At 38.2% G+C, this 18561-nt stretch overlaps 1 protein-coding gene across 12 annotated transcripts in view; it reads right to left on the minus strand.

The window, feature by feature from the left end:
- Positions 1-18561, minus strand: part of LOC121730503 (very low-density lipoprotein receptor) — a 326868-nt gene that overhangs the window by 17865 nt on the left and 290442 nt on the right. For 6 of the 12 annotated variants that reach the window (XM_042119566.1, XM_042119564.1, XM_042119569.1 and 3 more), the window contains exons 4-12: positions 18103-18222; positions 17333-17455; positions 10831-11057; positions 7368-7635; positions 5134-5385; positions 3970-4270; positions 3452-3670; positions 2096-2240; positions 1043-1252 (exon numbers count right to left, since the gene is read on the minus strand). In XM_042119566.1, coding sequence (XP_041975500.1) covers positions 1043-1252; positions 2096-2240; positions 3452-3670; positions 3970-4270; positions 5134-5385; positions 7368-7635; positions 10831-11057; positions 17333-17455; positions 18103-18222 — 1865 coding nt within the window. The remainder of the gene's footprint in view (positions 1-1042; positions 1253-2095; positions 2241-3451; positions 3671-3969; positions 4271-5133; positions 5386-7367; positions 7636-10830; positions 11058-17332; positions 17456-18102; positions 18223-18561) is intronic. The other 6 variants (XM_042119572.1, XM_042119567.1, XM_042119571.1 and 3 more) reach the window with 3 other exon arrangements.

Raw genomic sequence — 18561 nt, forward strand, 5'->3', positions numbered from 1 at the left:
TCTTTCCCATGTCCCTGTATCGTGTCAAATAGTCATATTATCGTGACACATGACAGCTATATCGTGAGTCGTGACAAATGGTATCAGTTTCACACGATAGACCCTAAGGTTAAATAGCGGCATCTGGTGGCCTGGTGGCTCACTAGTCTGGCACTAAATAATTAAAAAAAATGTTTGTTATTTTGGGAGCGCATGAAGTTTTAATCCTTGTTATCGAGGAAAATAATTAATAATTTTGTGTAATGTTTCTTTAATTCATTGAATTTCCCTAGTGATCTTATAGTTGTATCCACGACCCTAACCCTTACTCTTAACCTTAACACCTAAAATTTGACAAACAATTTGATCGCTTACAAGGCACTGTACTCGTTTACAAGTACCTAATGAGGGTTGCTGCGATGTAGGGCCGTCAGGTCTATCGCATCAAACCGCTGTCATATGTCACGATATAGCTGTCATGTGTCACAATAATATGTCTATTTGACACGTTAAGAGGATACACCCAAGGGCGAGAGAAATTGAAAATAGGTATTGCTGTCTTATCAATCTCAAGTCTCTCACCGTAGAGCGCGATAGAGACAACACGACAAAAGTTCTAATAAAAGAACAGAAAATCTTCGATTCGTTGTCCGCTGATTTCTTTTCCAAAACTTAACCGATTTAAGTACTTTTTTCATTAAGAATTAAAACAAGGCTTGAGCTGTGTTCCTATGTTTTATTTTTTTGTATATTTTAGCCAGTTTTGTGCTGGGTGTTTGAACACAGAGGAAAATCTGGCAATTTTTTTGGGTTTTTGGACGTTCTTATCTTTTTAATAATAAAATTATGAAAAAAAAAGAAAACATAGGGACATGCTAATAGTGGCCATAGATATTCAGGAAAAAAATCATAACTCTACCGGCATTATCCAGGGAGGAAACAGGGGACAACGTTTGTATGGAAAAACGGCGGTGTGGACTCCTCTTAAGACTATGTATCGCGGCACCTGGTGGCAAATAGAATTTCAACAACCCTTAATATGATGATAGCACTGATAGCTCACCGTATGCGTAGACGTGATAGCGACGACATCTTTCCCGTTGAACTTGTTGGCGCGGTACACTGCGGTTTTATCCCAGTCGGTCCAATACACCCAGTCTTCGAAGGTGGTGATGGAGAACGGATGGCGCAGCACGTCCGTCGAGTACAGGATTACCCGGCGACCGCTCCCGTCGTAATTGCAAGACGATATCGTATTCAGTTTCGCGTCCACCTGAGCAATAAAGATATATAAGTGATATAATAGATGATCAAGCTCTCATACTGATTACACGGTTTTCATGGAATTGCAGCGATTTGGTTGAAATATTCACAAACGATTAAATAATTATTAACCTTAACCGATTTGGTGTTAAAGATCTGTAGGCCTACTACGAAACCGTTTTGAGACTCAAACAATCGGACGAGTATGCCGCGTCCTGCTCTAACAACGTCATTTCACGTTTGTTAGAGTCACGCAACATTCTCGTACGATTGTTTGTGTCTCAAAACCATTTCGTGGTACGGGCCCTGACACTAAAATCGGATAAACTTAATAAATCTGTCCAGCGCTCTACGGTACTAAGCCTACAGCTGCAACCTCTACAGTAGGAATAATTTCAAAAGGGCCTATGACGTGTGTGCAGTACGCTTTTCTTCTCATAGTCCACTGAGGCTGGCAAGAGATCAGACACAGAAGTTAACTTTGCAGCTAGGTAGGAATAGAATAGAATAGGCTTTTCAAGACTGAAGTGGCTAATAGAATTTTCATTATCTATATATATATATATATATATATATATATATATATATAAAACTCAAAGGTGACTGACTGACTGATTGACATAGTGATCTATCAACGCACAGCCCAAACCACTGGACGGATCGGGCTGAAATTTGGCATGCAGGTAGATGTTATGACGTAGGCATCCGCTAAGAAAGAATTTTGATAAATTCCAACCCCAAGGGGTTCAAATAGGGGATGAAAGTTTGTATATAATAATACTTCTTAACGCGAGCGAAGCCGCGGGCTCGTACTAACATATTTACCAAAAAAATAGCCATAGCTTTAACTTACCCAATACACTCGTTTCCTCACAAGATCCAAGGTTAGACCATTGGGCCACTTCACATCGTACGACACGATAGTCTGCCGGTGCGAGCCGTCCATCCCCGCGCGCTCGATCTTCGGCACCTGGCCCCAGTCCGTCCAGTACATCCAGCTGAAAAGAAAATATAAATAAGATCTTTGTAGGTCTATTAATTCCTATAAATAATGTCGGGCGAGGCTTCTTTGCAGCTCAAGGCGCTGGTAATGTTAAAAAAAGGACGCCTGTGGTGCCCTTTTTTCTCTGCTTTCGGCGCCACTTTATAAGGTACCGGCGCCTTGGGTGAGATTTTTCGTCGCCCAGGGTAGAGTTAAAAAAAGGGAGCGGCGCCCCTTTCAGTCCGGCACCCTGGGCGGACTCCTAGCGTCGCCCCCCTTAACGCCGCTACTAAAATACTTGTAGGACTGCTGTATGGCCAAATTAATAAAAAAGGCGTTATTTATCTAAACTGTTTGGTCCATCTGTTATATTAATAAACCTAACAGTTGCAGATATTATTATGTAATTTAAATTAATTATTTACCTACATTTGAAATCTTCTTTGGTTCAACAAATTATTTTTAAACTTGTTTAATGTTTATAATATACAGAATACAGTAATTAATTATTATTTCCTCACTAGATTAAAATATATGAAGTAAAAAATAAAACAAGTGTTTGTTTATAAAAACAAACGATACTTACTGCATACCTCTGATATCTTAATATTCTTTTAATGATGTAAATATTTGTGTAGTTAATCATTAAACGGTCCAGATAATGACACGGGTGAATAATAAATGGAATAAACGATTGTTTATTTATAAAGATTTATCAATGAGGTAGGAACTTTTAGGGGCATTCACACGAAGATAGAAGCAGTAGCGGCGTTAGGGGGAGCGACGCTAGGAGTCCGCCCAGGGCGCCGGACTAAAAGGGGCGCCGCTGGCTTCCCTTTTTTTAGCTCTACCCTGGGTGCCGAAAAATCTCACCCAAGGCGCTGGTAGTGCTAAAACCGGCACTATGTGTTACCTAGTCGATTCTAGATACAACGCCTTCCGTTTCAACACAACTTATGTATCTACAAGAAAACTATTTCCAGGTATGTGAAGATAAGTTTGACATTTCTTTTTAATATCTCCATCCTATCCACGAGTGGCGACAATCTCTCACCATCACATCCTTCATTTCCTGATTCCAATAGTGGCAATGAGGGGGGCTAGGCGACCAGGGCGCTGGATAAAAAGAGGCGCCGCATGTGCTTTTTAGGCGAAGAAATCTCGCCCAGGGCGTTGGTAGTGATGAAACAGGCACTGCCTGATTCATTAAATAAAAGTCAAACTTACCCATCTAAAGGATTAAGCGCGATTGCCCTAGGCTCCTCTAGCTTGTCCCTGATCAGAATCTTCCTCATGTTGCCCTGAAGGTCGGACAGCTCAATGTGGTTCTTGCCGGTATCAGTCCAGTACAGATGGTTGTAGATCCAGTCCACCGCCAGCCCGTCTGATGTGATCAGCTGGTCGCCTATCACGACTGTCCGTTGGCTGCCTTCGTCGATAGGCGCTCTGAAATAAGATGGTGGTGCTTAATGATGTTTATAGACCGAATTTTCTGTTTCAGAACAGAGATTTCTAGGAATATAGCGATGTAAAAGCCGTCCTCGGCACATACAAGTGTTCAATTTCCCAATATATTTTTCTAATTAAAAAAAAACCAGGACCACGTCTCATTGCCAAAACAGATTGATATAAGTACTTATTAGTTATACCGTACTGAGCCGTGCTTGATAGATCGACGAAATTATACATAGCAATTGAGTAGACGCCCGGCATAACTGTTAAGTGATATGTAACAGAAAACTTACTTGTATATTTTCTCATCGGTGACATCACTCCAAAATATCATTCCAGTTCTGAACACATAGTCCAAAGCAGTGGCGGATTTAGTTTCGTTGACGATAGCGACCATTTCGTGGTGATCCAGACTGATTTTCCTGATGTCGAATCGCCTGGCGAAGAGGAGGGAAGGATGACCTTCCGTGGCCTTGCATCTGGTCCTATCTCGGGGGTCCCTGGCGTAGCCCTCGTGGCATTCGCACTTGAAGGTTCCCTTTTCGTTGATGCAGATTTGTGAACACGCCCCTGGGTCCATGCATTCGTCGATGTCTGAAAAAATTGTGTAAGTGACTTTAGTGACTAGGGTTGGGGAGTTAATGTAGATCGAATATCGGTATCGACTATCGATATATATTATTTATATTATAATTTACTAAATTATAATAGTGAATATTACGCAAATGTTTGAGTAGAGGGCGCTACTAGCACGTACAGTAAATAATCCGACCAAAATCCGACGCGTTGTCAAAACAGGATATTGACAAAAATCTTGTCAAACATCGAACAAAAATAATTTACTGTCTATGCTGGAGCTGCCTCTATGGTGAAAACATTGCTGTAATATGTCTTATTCAGTTGATTAAATGCAAGGAATGTGACAGATTACCTAAAATTATTATGGATTAATGAAGGGGTAGGCTAACAACTAAACAGAAACGTAATCCATACCGCGTGGATTTGAATTCAGTGAGCGTAGCTTATAACATAATATCACGAACTGTACTCTCTCGTTTAATCTCCATCCAGCAGCATTGGGTGACGTTTATTCTAAGCACTCGCCAATACACGGCTTAGCGTTTTGGATTGAATCATGCTAATTTCCCTCAATGCCTACCGAAGCGGCTAATACAACTCGACGCTCGTCTGAATTGTTCAAGTATCCCGATAAATAATTTACCATTCCTAATGAGCGTGGAAGTATTTTGTTTAAACATTTAAGAAAGAAAACTGAAAACTTTCGCGTTTATAATTATTGGAATCTTCGTTTAAATAAACTGTTGCGTTGAAAAGAAAACGAAACCAGGTCAATGACGATACAGAGCTGAAAAAGTCGGCTAGACTTTAATCTTTTAAAGTAGTTCACCTTGGGCTCACTTAAAGGGTAAGTTAGGGTGCCTAAGGGCCAATCTTACCTTGACAGGTGTTGTTGTCTACCAGCTTATATCCCTTTTCGCAGTCACAGTAGTACCCGACGGGAGTGTCGACGCATTTTTGCGAGCATCCGCCGTTGTTTTTGGCGCATTCGTCTTCACCGCATCGGCTGGCAGGTTCATCTTCGAAGTTTGGACAGTCGGGGTGCTTGTCGCAGACCTTCGATATCGGTATGCACATGCCACCACCACAATCGAATTCTGTCTTCTTGTCGCATAGAGGTCTTGGACGCGCTGAAATAAAAAAAATAAAATTGAAAAATTATGTTATGAATTTTATCGATAAAATGTTTCTACATCACTAAAAATAACACGAGACTAAAATAGCATTTAATAATTTGAACATTATTTTATGAGTCTGTACTTTTATCGCCCAGATAAAGCTAAATTTAATAATTTTGAAGGTCAGGTTTTAGAAATAAGTGTTGCTATTAAACTTTATACAGTAATTAATCTGAAAGACTTATATTTTATAGTCTAATAAACAATGAACATAATATTATAATTAAACTTATATTTAATATCACTTTGAGCAATTTACGTGCAATGTGCATATTTTAAAGTTTATATAGAACTTATTTAACATAATTATTATATAACTGAACACCAACAAAACACAATTTACGTGCACTTTTTTCCAGTATATTAAATATTTTTTTAATTAAGTAAGTACTTTTATATTTGACTTTGTAGTGGGAAAAAAGTGCACGTTAATTGTGTTTTATTAGTGTTTAACATGAATTTCCACCAAGAATGTACGGTACAATATACTTAGTAGACATAATACTTAGGTATGTAACCTACTAATTACTATACATATTTAACTGATTCTAAAAGATATAAGAAGTATAGTTATATTATGCCGTAAATTACGAAATATAATTGAAAATGCCTAGCATGGAACTGATTTTACATAGCTTGATCTACTTACTAGCTAATACCACAGAATAGATAATAGTACAAGTACTAATACTGCTTTGAACCAGGCGCGGTCCGAAGGAGGGGGTCACAGGGGACATGACCCCCCCCAAAATCTAAGGTTAAATTGAAAAATCTTAAAATCTTGACAAATTAAAAGGAAATTTCTAGCTATCCCCTAATCACCACTGCGTCCGACTTTAGATAGCTGTCAACCCAGAACCGTCCGAGGGCGCAGATAAAAAAATATATTATACTTAAGTGTAGTGACTAGTGAGTGAGCCCCCCCAAAATTGCAGGCTGCGACCGCGCCTGCTTTGAACCAGTTTAAAATGTATCATTACATTACGAAAGCGCTGTTATAAATTTGCAATTCTGCAAGTAAATTATGTAGTCTAGTCTATTAATTATGTATGAATTTAAATTGACTAACAAGACATTTAAATCTAGTTAGGGCATGTTTCACCACTTTCTGATAAAGTTCCGAATAGGCTATTCACAACTTTTTTGACAGATTCTCCATACTTGATCTGTCAAGTTAATTAGTGGATAGCCTATTTGTCACCAGGAAATGGTGAAACAATGGTAGTGAATTACAAATCTTTTCTACTTTGTTCTCTATCTTCAATCAGTCAGATATGAGTAATTCATATTCAATTCCTGGTAACGATGTTGACCCGACACTGTCTCTACTTTTTTTTGTCGTTCAACAACAGATATCCTAAAATCCGTGTCATTTTACAGTCACAAACTCACAACACAAAGTTTTGCCTGTGAGCATGCAAAACACCTGTCTTATCGACTCTATAGTCCGTGCAATCCACGAAGACGCGCCCCACCACTTTTTGGGTGAGCATCTTTCCGTTTTACCGTGACGCTTTTTCCATAGTATGCGCGTGCACTCATTTACAATAATTAGTGTGTACCGATAACACTCAAACATTGCGAAAGCTTGCACACGTCATATACTATAAACGATTAGGAGTGGGGCGCGTCTTCGTGGATTGCACGTCCTATACCTAGATTCTAGGTAGAGTCGATAGAGTAATATTCTAGGTCCTAGAATATTATCGTTACCAGCAGCAGTATTTCCGGACCAACACGACCTGCAAACCTTCAAGAAGAGAGCGTATTCCCTCTTAAAAGGCCGGCAACGCACCTACAGTACTTCTGATGTTGCGAGTGTCCATGGGCGACGGTAGTTGCTTTCCATCACCCGTTTGCACATTTGCCCTCTTATTTTATATTAAAAAAACTCAAATATTTTAGGATATATAGAAACATCCAGAAAAACTCACTGCAATTCAACTCATCGCTGCCATCCGGACAGTCCTTGTCCCCATTGCAGTACAGCGCCCCGGGGATACAGCTGTGGTCCTTGCACTGGAACTGGTCGAGCCTGCACGTGACGTTGCCCCGGCAGATCTCCGGGGCCTCGTCACCCCCGTCGGGGCAGTCCTTGTCCCCGTCGCAGACCCAGGCGCGGTGGACGCACGTCATGCGGTCGCGGCACTCGAATTCCGTGGCGATGCATGGGGAGGTGATCTTGGGAGTTGTGGAGCAACCCTGTAAAGATAGTTTTCATTGTAGTTGCAGATCTATGGATTATGTTGGAGTGTGTTAAAAGTTGGTTTTTTTTTTAGCACAAATATATCAATCAAGTTCTATTTAATTCCGTTATCCCCAACAAAGCGATACAGACATGATGACAAACACCTACGTATAATATAAAATTCTAATACATAATATTATGTTTTTGTCGATTGTTACCAATTTTCAATATTTGCCTGCTTGGTGCGTCATAAATATAGCAATAATAATAATAAATTATATGTGCTTATCTCCATACAACGCTAAGGAAGATATTTCATGTCTTTGAAGCCAAAAAGCTTGAAATAAAGCTAAAAATATAATATATTTGTATAATATCTCCCACGGCAAGTCATCAAAAGTTTATACCCCTAAAATTTTCCTCCCCTACTTCAATAATAACACTGATTGATCAGTTTGGAGCGTGACTTATAAATTACAAACTTCGGAAACTGATCAAATCGGAAGCTAAGAAACATCCACCAAATTGATTCATAAATAATGGACTTCCGAGAAGTTGGTCTGAGTGCTAGTGCGGAACTTTGTTACGTAAAATGTTATCTGAATTATGAATAGAGCTTCAAAGATTCAGAGCACACTATCTGCCGAAGGCTTCGGGTTCGGGCTAGTTGGGTCAGTCAAAGAAAAGGCAAGATGAGGCACGAAAATGCATTACAACCGCTTTTTTGATTTTGTGTTGCTATTAAAGTAGGCTATTTGACATCTCAATTTTGGGTTCTTTTTGCCTTGCTAGTTTACGTCTCGATTTATCTCTCTATCTCTATGTAAACTGATTATTGTACAAAAATTACAATTTTCAAAATAAAAATAATATTTCCTGACTACTGCGCTCAGCTTGAGAAGAAAAATATATTTATAGTTTGATAGGTTGATTTTTTGTTAAAAAGGTTACAGTACGCGGTCGCCGTATAAGTCCAAACATTTTGACAAAAAATATTAAAAAACATCATCCCTCGATGACCAAGCACAGTATTAACCGTTCTTCTGCCTTTAAAAGGTCACGTTTATTCCATTTTAATTCCCTCCACTTTTGCATTGTATTTAAAACGTTCCACTATTCTGAATTACCGCACTTTATCAGTTAAATTGGCAATATCGCTGCACAGTATTTACGTAACTTGCCGTTAAAAGCACCTGTATTGCGATCGGAAACTATCTTTTATACCCGATTTTACACCAGAAGATATTAAAAGGCATTTTAATGTGAAAAAGTTGTGAAAGTTAAATGTACTGTATTTTTATTTTATTAACAACAATTTCTTTTGTTTTTGTCTTTTTAGGGTATTTTTGTTATAATATGTGTAATAATAATATTAAAATAAAATAAAAATTTAAGGGGGCTCCCATTCAAAAAATCCAATTTTTAGCCTATTTTTGCTCTATAACGGTACGGAACCCAACCTTTCGCGCGCGAGGCCGATTATTTATGTGTTCGTGTGTTTTTTGTAGTATGTGCAAATAAATAATTTATTATTATTATTATTCAGCGTAAAAACGCTGAATAATAATAAGTATTTTTAAACACTATGTTTGGACCATGTTTGGAATTATGGTTGGTAACTTGGTACCTAACTTCTCAACGGATTTTGGTTGGTTCGAATAATAATAAAAACGCTAATACACTAATACACGAGTATTCTATTGGCGTCAGTAGGTAATCGCTTACCACTATGTGATCGGTGTGCTAGTTTGTCAATTGTCTGTCACAAAGAAAATTTACACGGCTTTTTAAATAATTCCATATCATACAGGGTGTAACAAAACTAAGTGAAAAAGACTTTAAGGGCGTTAAGGGCGTGCATGGGGCCCTGCTGTGAAAGTAGCAGCGCTGAAAAGTCAAGACGCTCGGGTACTTGCCCAAATAAATCACAAAAAAATTGCTCTCACAGCTCTGCCACTTTCACAGTGAACTTTATACTATAAGCGACACATACATAACCTAAGTCCTAAGGTATTATTCCTTAGTTTTGTTACATCCTGTTTATCTTCTGCTCATGAAATGCGGATCCGCCCTATTCTAGAATACCGAATTTCCCCAGACAGACTTTAATTCCGTTATAAATGTACCAAATTGTAATAAATTAGATAGAGCTCAATTAGGTACGCATTCCCCGCGGGGACAAGATACAGTACATTTACTATCTAGAATTACGTACATAATAATGTAATTTATGTTCTTTTAAATTAGTGATCATTTCACAGGGTTCCCTACCCAAAGGGTAAAAACGGGACCCTATTACTAAGACTTCGATGTCTGTAACAACAAATACTAAAAACAAAATTAAATTAATATTTAAGGGTGGCTCCCATACAACAAACGTGATTTTTTTCGGCCTTTTTTGCTCTATATCAGTAATGGTAAGTGGCATCAGGTAGGCACATGTTATTTTCACGAAGGCCTTTATTGTATGTCTACTTTAATAATTATTAATAATATCAAAATAAAATAAAAAATTAAGAGGGACTCCCGCCTCCCCTACAAAAAATACAATTTTTGGCCTATTTTTGTTCTATAACGTACGGTCTTCGTGTGCGAGTCCAACTCGCACTTGGCCGATTATTTTGGTCTCCTATTTTATTAAGACTAAGGAACCGAAATAATTTCTTCTGGACAGATAATAATGTACCTGCAGGTAAGAATATCTAGTACTAATTTTAATATTTCCAGAGAAAGCCAGAAAAAATGAAGAGTATATTGAATCTCTGGACTAATGCAATTGACTGAACATAGGATTTGACAACTAAATATTATAATAATAGGTATATACTTTTGTCGCTGAAACTCATGCGCTCGATTTTCAGCTCTATTTAACTTTCAGCTATATTTTCACATAGTTCTATCACACTGATTTTTTACTGGAAGCAACATTGATCGCTCGGAGCAGTCCAGTGACATACACACGTACAGTAGAATTATAATATTACGGGACCTATCAGACAGAGAGCGGTCACGCGGCCAAGCGTTCAAGCGGTCTTGCGTTCTTTGTGTTGTATAATGTATTACCAAATAATAAATATATATTCTGTGGTATTACGTTACGTTACACAGGGGGCCACATCAGAATTGCTCCTGTGCGACTGACAGCTCGAACGCTTGAACGCGTAACTGCGCTCTGTCTGATAGGTCCCTAAAATATATTTCATACGCACCGTTTCATCACTTCCATCCGGACAGTCTATATCGCCGTCGCACCGCCATCTCGCCGACACACAGTGTCCGTCGGCACACGAGAAGTGACTGTTGGGCTGACAGGTCGGCGTCGGACACTTGACCTCGTCGGTCCCGTCGCCGCAGTCGTCGTCGCCGTCGCACACCCATCGCTGCTGGATGCACTTGCCGTTGCCGCACGTGAACTCGTCGGACCGACAGGTCTCGTCTAAATATTGATTTTAGATGTGACTTCAGCCTATCTAGCATACGCCAACGAGATATCTCACTCTACATGTTTTCTCGATGTTTGATGGTTTGTCTCTTCATCTCTATTCACCCTAGCATGACAAACATTTTTCTCGCGTAGATTTTTATAGAGTTTGGTCGAGATCGAGATTTTGACATTATGAGACGAGTAACTACTCGTTTTATAATGTCAAAATTTAATTATCTCGAGAGTGAGATATCTCTATGCTACGCTAATGTGCTATCGAATAAATTGATTCATAGCCGACCTACTTTGGTTGGGTTATGTCAATTAAATGCTAGAGTACGGTTACACGGTAAGTCTGGCATCCGTTCAGTCCTGACGTCTAAGACTGACGCCAGAAAGATGACCGGACAGTACAAAAAAAAAATAATGATCAGTTCGTCAATCAACGGTTACACGATCATTCTCCCGACAATCTAGATCAGACTGGTGGACTGATCTGATGCCAGACTGACCGTGTAAACTATGTCTTAGCCTTGATCTGCTGGGCTTCGCAAGACGCGACTAAATGACATGGGTCCACTATCTGCCTATGACACTGACCTCCATTATTCAAGTACGCCGGACTTACGATACACTGTGAAATGACAGCTATTTTTTGTGCCTATTTGAAGTGGAATCAGCGCCTCCAATGCGGGGGAAGGGAACTAAATCTGACGTAAAAATGACGTTTGAAAGTCACCATATTGGCGCTGATAGCAGTAGTGGGAGTACTTGGAACTAATACTAGTTTCTACAACCAATAGCGATTAAGCGGCCATTTGCAAGTTATATCAGATTTAATTCTCTTCCCCCGCATTGGGGGCGCTGAATCCGTTTCAAATAGGCACAAAACAGTTGGGTATCATAAGTCCAGCGTACTTGTATAATTCAGCCTATGAATTTCTCTGACAGTACAATATTAGATGACACGCTGAATTACATTAGGGCGGCCGCTGATTTGCCGAATATACTGGTACGTACTGGCTTCTTAGAAAAATATTATGTAAGAAAATCCCCAAAAGGAACCACTTCATACCAGCCTTTACATAATTATGCCAAATATTTTGGAAGATTTTTACACAAGATGTCTTGTGATCTTTTCTCAGTAATTTCTTAAAAAATAATTCCCAAGCATGCAATACCATTCCCACAAAAGCTTAACAATAACGCTTATTAAATAACATATTGCAACGACAAAAAAGCATTACACAATGAGAAATTAATTTCGAAGAAATGGCTCGAGAAAAGGTCTGGAATTAATAAAGCATTACAGGCGAGTCAAGTGGCCGACAATTAGTGAGGAAATGTAGCATTAGAATGAGAAAAGCGAAATGTTAGCAATAATGGCCTTGGCTGTTAAGGTTACCTTACACGAACAATGAAACAACACCCATGTCATTATATAATATTCTTTCGTAAACGTCGCTTTCCAGATATTGTTTTCATATAATTATGCACTTGCATGCACTAAAATCTTACTCTTTTAACAGTAAGTTTTCAGTTGGAATGTTGAATAAGTGTACGTTTTCGGTGTTGCCATGCTACGAATAATAAAAACCGACAGTATATATTAAATCTATGATAAAAACTAAGGAAACGTAACTCCCATACTTCAACCGTTTTAAATTTGGCTCCTTTTCGAACACTAAAATATGACAATTCAGATTTTCGCCAAGGTCGTATCCCAGGTAACGTATCATAATATTGCGCGCCGGACGACAGCCTGTGCGGTTGTCATTGTCATAGTTATGAAACAAATAATTGTCAAAAGCGGAAAAGCGTCATAGGGCAAATGCCGCACGACAGTCGACACATCCCTGAAAATTCATGTAGGTTTTGCTTATGCACAGAAAATACTATAAAACATAGAGTAAGTTAACTAACCCCTTACAAATTTTGACATTCAGGGCCAATCCACACGTACCATAACCACACGACAACCGCAACCACACGCCAAACACACGACGTGGTCGAGCGTATATTTCGTATTGTAAATGAACTGGACCATTCACACGTACCACATTTTGCAGTCGTTGTCGACCACTTGTAAAATACCGACCACATCGCAACCACGTCGCAACCACGTCGCAACCACATCGCAACCACAAAGTTGCGTCGATGCAACGACACGCCGCCCGCGCTCTTCCAAAGCAAAAGTTGGTACTGAGTAACGGGTACGCCATTTAGTACGTTTCGTTACTCGCATTTTTCGTTGCCGTATATATTTTTTTATTTAATTTTTTTTTTAAATATAATAATAATAATATTATTATTATTATGATTTTTTAGGGTTCCGTACCCAAGGGGTAAAAACGGGACCTTATTACTAAGACTTCGATGTCTGTCCGTCTGTCAGTCTGATTCCAGGCTGTATCTAAAGAACCGCTATAGCTAGACTTCTGAAATAGTAGCAAGGATACGAACAATAATGTGTCCTCTTCGAAATCCATGAGTTTGGGCAAGACGTGTTTCCGCTATAAAAGCGGAGTCGAACTACAATAGTTCGACTTTCACACGACGCAACCACGTCGCAACCATATCGCAACGTCATTTTGTCGGTACCACAACGCAACCACAAAATGCTGCAGCGACACCATTCACATGTAACCACAGCTCGACGACATTTTGTCGTTGCGATGTCGTGTGGTTGTGGTACGTGTGGGTTGGCACTAAGACACGCCTTACAATGTCTTATCCTTGTCCTATACGTTGGCAAAACATTGTAAAAGATAATTATTAATTATTTATTGTTACTACTTAATCTATATACATATAATAAAACTGTAGAAATGACAATTGTGTACATTAAAGATATCCAAAAAATAATAAGCGGGGGCTGTTACTACATCGCTATAGAAGCCAAAACTGTGGTTAGTTTTTTGTCTGTATGTTTGTTCCAGCATCACACGAAAACTACTGATCCGATTTGAATGCGGTTTTCGCAGATATATTTGTCTTCTTCCAAATTAACATCTGGTATATATATATATATATATATATATATACTTATAATCAAACTTAGCATCTGTCCCCTACTTGGGGGGGGGCTGCGCCCCCCCAAACCCCCCCTCCTGCTAATGTTGCCAAGCAAGAAGTTGTTGCGTCGTTAGTGTTAAGTTTTAGTTCTCCTTCTTTAGAATCAAACTAAGTTACTTATTAAAAGTGAAATGAATCTAATCAAAACTAAACATGCAGATTTTGCGTGTCGTTTGATTAATATGTGGGAGGCTTTACCCCTGCCCCTATCTAAGATATTAATTAATAGTGAAACATGTGAAACATACAGATTTCGAGTGTTTTATCTTATATCTTTAAACGAGCAATTCTTGTATATATCTATATATATAATTGGAATCTCGGAATCAGCTCCAGCGATTTTCATGAAATTTAGTATATAGGGGGTTTCGGGGGCGATAAATCGATCTAGCTAGGAATCATTTTTAGAAAATGTTATTTTCATCGAATACCGAGCAAAGCTCGGTCAAATAGCTAGTAATTATTATATGAGGGAGGCTTTGCCTGGTTATGGACAGACGAACAGGCTGATATTATATCTTTGTAATCGGGTTCCGTTTTTTACCATTTGAGTAGGTAAGGGACCATAAAAAGGAGAGAATTATCCATTTCCGTTATTATACTATGGTAGCGCCTACGAAGTCGCGGGAAACAACTATCCATACTAATATTATAAATGCGAAAGTGTATTTGTTTGTTTGTTTGTTTGTCCTTTCTTCGCAGCCTAACGAAGGAACCAATTGACTTGATTTTTGGCATCGACTTAGTTGAAATAATGGAGAGTAACATAGGCTACTTTTGGTCTTGGAAAAACATCATGCTTCTAAAGGAGATTTGCAAGAATATTCGTATTGTACACGATTTTCGAATCGATTCGAAATTCGAGCGAAGCCGCGGGCAAAAGCTAGTTAATTTATATGTAAGGGGGTTAAATGTTTTTGTATTTGTAAAGGAAAATGTTTATGATTGGTGTTGTACGTATAAATAAGTCTATATAATATAATATGAGCCAGTGTAAGAGTTTCTTAATAACAAAGAAGTAATAATCAAACTAATAAACAGAACGTCATCAAGAGAAACAATTCGGGACAAATGTTGGCAATAATGATAAATAAGTTAATATTCAGCCTAATCAAGTTACTTTTATTTCGTCTCATTTCTCATCTATGAAAGCGACTGCCAGTTTTCGTAATTCATTCAATATACAGTATGTAACAAAAATAAGTGATAATACTTTAGACACCCTAAATAAGTGATAATACTTTAGACACCCTAAATAAGTGATAATACTTTAGACACCCTAAATAAGTGATAATACTTTAGACACCCTAAATAAGTAATAATACTTTAGACACCTAAAGACGAAAATTTTTTTTCACTTTTGTATGGGCAATGGCTCGAGCGTCACGAGTTTCCCCATACAAAAGTGAACATTTTTTTTGGTATTTCAGCGCTGCTACTTTCACAGTGAACTCTCTACAAGGAACACGTACACACCCTAAAGTATTATCACTTATTTTTGTTACATCCTGTATAACCCAAACCCGAGATTTATAAGGTCTTCGACAGCCGAAAGGAATTATTCCACAAAAATTTCTTAGAAATACTCAGGAAAACCACTCCGAGAAATTCTTTTGCTATCGACAGGTATAAAGCAGCATGAAAAATGTAAGGTTATATTACTTAAGAGTTTCCTTTGTAACCGCTTCGAAAAACAATATTAAGATTTCAGGAGCAAGTCCCCGACTTAAAACAACTTAACTCTTGCATAGGAAAAAGTCTATTTAAGTACTTCTCGGAACCGAGATTTTTGCTCAAACTTTAATGTAGTGGCTTTTTTGTGAAGAAAATGAGGCTACTTCCTTTTTATTACTTGCTCATAATAAAAAAGTTAATTGTTTTATCGCACAAAACAGCCACCGTCGATAGAACGAAGAAAAATTCTGACAAGGAAAATACATATACTGAAAATTGTATACAAAAGCTACGAAAATGTTTGTTTTCATGGGTTTAAAAAGCGAGAATCATTGTAAAGGTATGTGTTTATATTTGGTTTTTCTTACAAAATATTCACCGTAAAAGCCGTTTTGTTTTGTTACTTTTATGTAAGTACACAGTACATTATTGATGAACACTCTTATTTCTTTCATAAAGTCACAACATTAAAATCTTATTTACAAATCACTATCGTTTCTTATTATAAAATGTTTCTTAAAGCATAATAATATTATTCTGGCCTTCTCTCAACATTATGCTATAACATAATAATTACCGAAGTACAGAACTTGATACAAATATCTACTTTTTAAAGGAAGTTCGGGCCTCATCCGCTGTTGGAACTTTAAGCAGATAATATTATAAATAAATACACTTTTGAGTTAAGCCACGCTTTATTATAAGCCTTTTAAAATTCATCTGTTAATCTGACGACTGCCATCTAATCCAATTAAATTGAATTCGAAAACAAAACAATTTCTACTCAAATAATGTAAAGTCATTCAACACTTCATTTGTTTTGGAGTCTGTGGATTACAGCGAAGATTAAATTTAACAACCTCAAAACGTTAATAGAAAACCCGAGTTCGATCAACAAATCCAATGATTGATTGATACCCTCATTTTCATAATTTTCTGAGCCTTACTCTGTTGGTATAGGGTTCAGTTCGCGCTCGGGTAGGCATAAGAAGAGTAAACATTGTTGATCGAGTGTTGAAAATTGTAATTCAGGGTCTAATATGTTGGGGTTTCGGCACCCTTTCCACCATTAGAATATTGATGGCCTACATATTTTCATATTTTATGTGTCGACTATGCTACTTATCTTAACAATATTGCCAACTTTGTCGTAGTTGGATAAAAAGTACATTTTATAAGCTAAAAGAGTGCAAATTGTTGTTAATATGAAGTGAAACATGCACCGCAAGCAGAACTGAGAGTCGAAAATACCAGCAACGTTTTCTAGTCTTTGAATATTCTTCTAGACATAGTCTTGTAGAGTCTCTAAAGTCTCTTGAGTCTTCTAGAATCTAGAGTATTATAAAGAGTCTCCAAAGTCGTCTAAATGTCTCTATAGTTTTCTAGAATACTATAAAGTGTCTCTAAACTCATCTAAAGTCTCTAGAGTCTTCTAAAATATTATATAGAGTCTCTAGAGTGTCTTGATTATTCTAGAGTCTTCGAGGAAGATCTAGTCGACGTTACTGGCGTTTTCAACGAAATGAAATGGGTCTTACTGCAAGCCTTCTCGTCGGAGCCATCCGTGCAATCCATGTTGTCGTCGCACATCCACGTGAGAGGAACGCACTCCCCGTACTTCCCTCTGCAGGTGAACTCCTCTGGGCCGCAAGCCTCCACTTCTGTTGAACCCATGCACATGCTTAATACCCATATGAAATGAGATACCATGATTAGGGTAACTTTTCCAAAAACGACGCAAGAGGTCATGATAGTTTTACTAAAATATCTATAGGTAATCATGCTAAATCATGAATCCAAAATATGATTTGTTTTTGGAAAAATTACAGGCAAACGTAAAATCCTAAAGATAGTCCCTAGATGACAATTGACAACCGTTTCAGTTTGCCCATGAATGAAATCATACAGGCCCTAAACATCGATCCTTCGAGTCCGCATCGTGAATGAAACAAGACAATCCCTGCTAAGTTTTAGTACGTCTTGTATGTGAAATCAAGACAGGCCCTACTAAGTTTGAGTCCGCAATGAATGAAACAAGACAATCCCTATTAAGTTTGAGTCCGTACCATGAATGAAACGACAGGCCCTACTCAGTTTGAATCCGCAATGAATGAAACAAGACAATCTATGCTAAGTTTAAGTCCACAATCAATGAAATCAATACAGGCCCTGTTAAGTTTGAGTCCGCAGTGAATGAAACAAGATAATCCCAGGTAAGTTTGAGTCCGCTATGTATGAAACGCCCCTGCTAAGTTTGCGATACCAATCCTTGTTTGCATGACTTGATCCCATCGTCATGCTACCTTACCACAGCTGTGCTCGTCGGATCCATCTGCACAGTCCGGGGAATCGTCACAGTGCCAAGCTCCGGGTATACACTGTCCATTGGCACAAACGAAATTGTGCGCTGGACAGTCGCGCTTCGAGCCTGCGAGTTTACATAGCATGTTGACACAACTGATTGCCAATCGAGAGTTTATTGGGATGATATCTGGAGTAATTTTATTGGTTCATAATTTAAAATGGAAGTGTAAAATGATCTGAAGGGTATTTTAGATCCTATCACATTTTCATGAGTAATGGGGACTAAAGACAATGGTTACAGAACGTATTTTAAAAAATTAAGGCAGTAAAACAGCTCGGACCATTGTAGTAATTGAGACTTTAAAACAAATACAATAAAATGCAAAGTGGATAAACGGGGATGGTACTAATTTTACGTCTCCACTGAACTCGGAAAATTTAATGTAATTAATGTTACTAAATT

This window comes from Aricia agestis, chromosome 9 (genome assembly GCF_905147365.1).
Source record: "Aricia agestis chromosome 9, ilAriAges1.1, whole genome shotgun sequence".
In the NCBI taxonomy this organism is placed as follows: domain Eukaryota; kingdom Metazoa; phylum Arthropoda; class Insecta; order Lepidoptera; family Lycaenidae; genus Aricia; species Aricia agestis.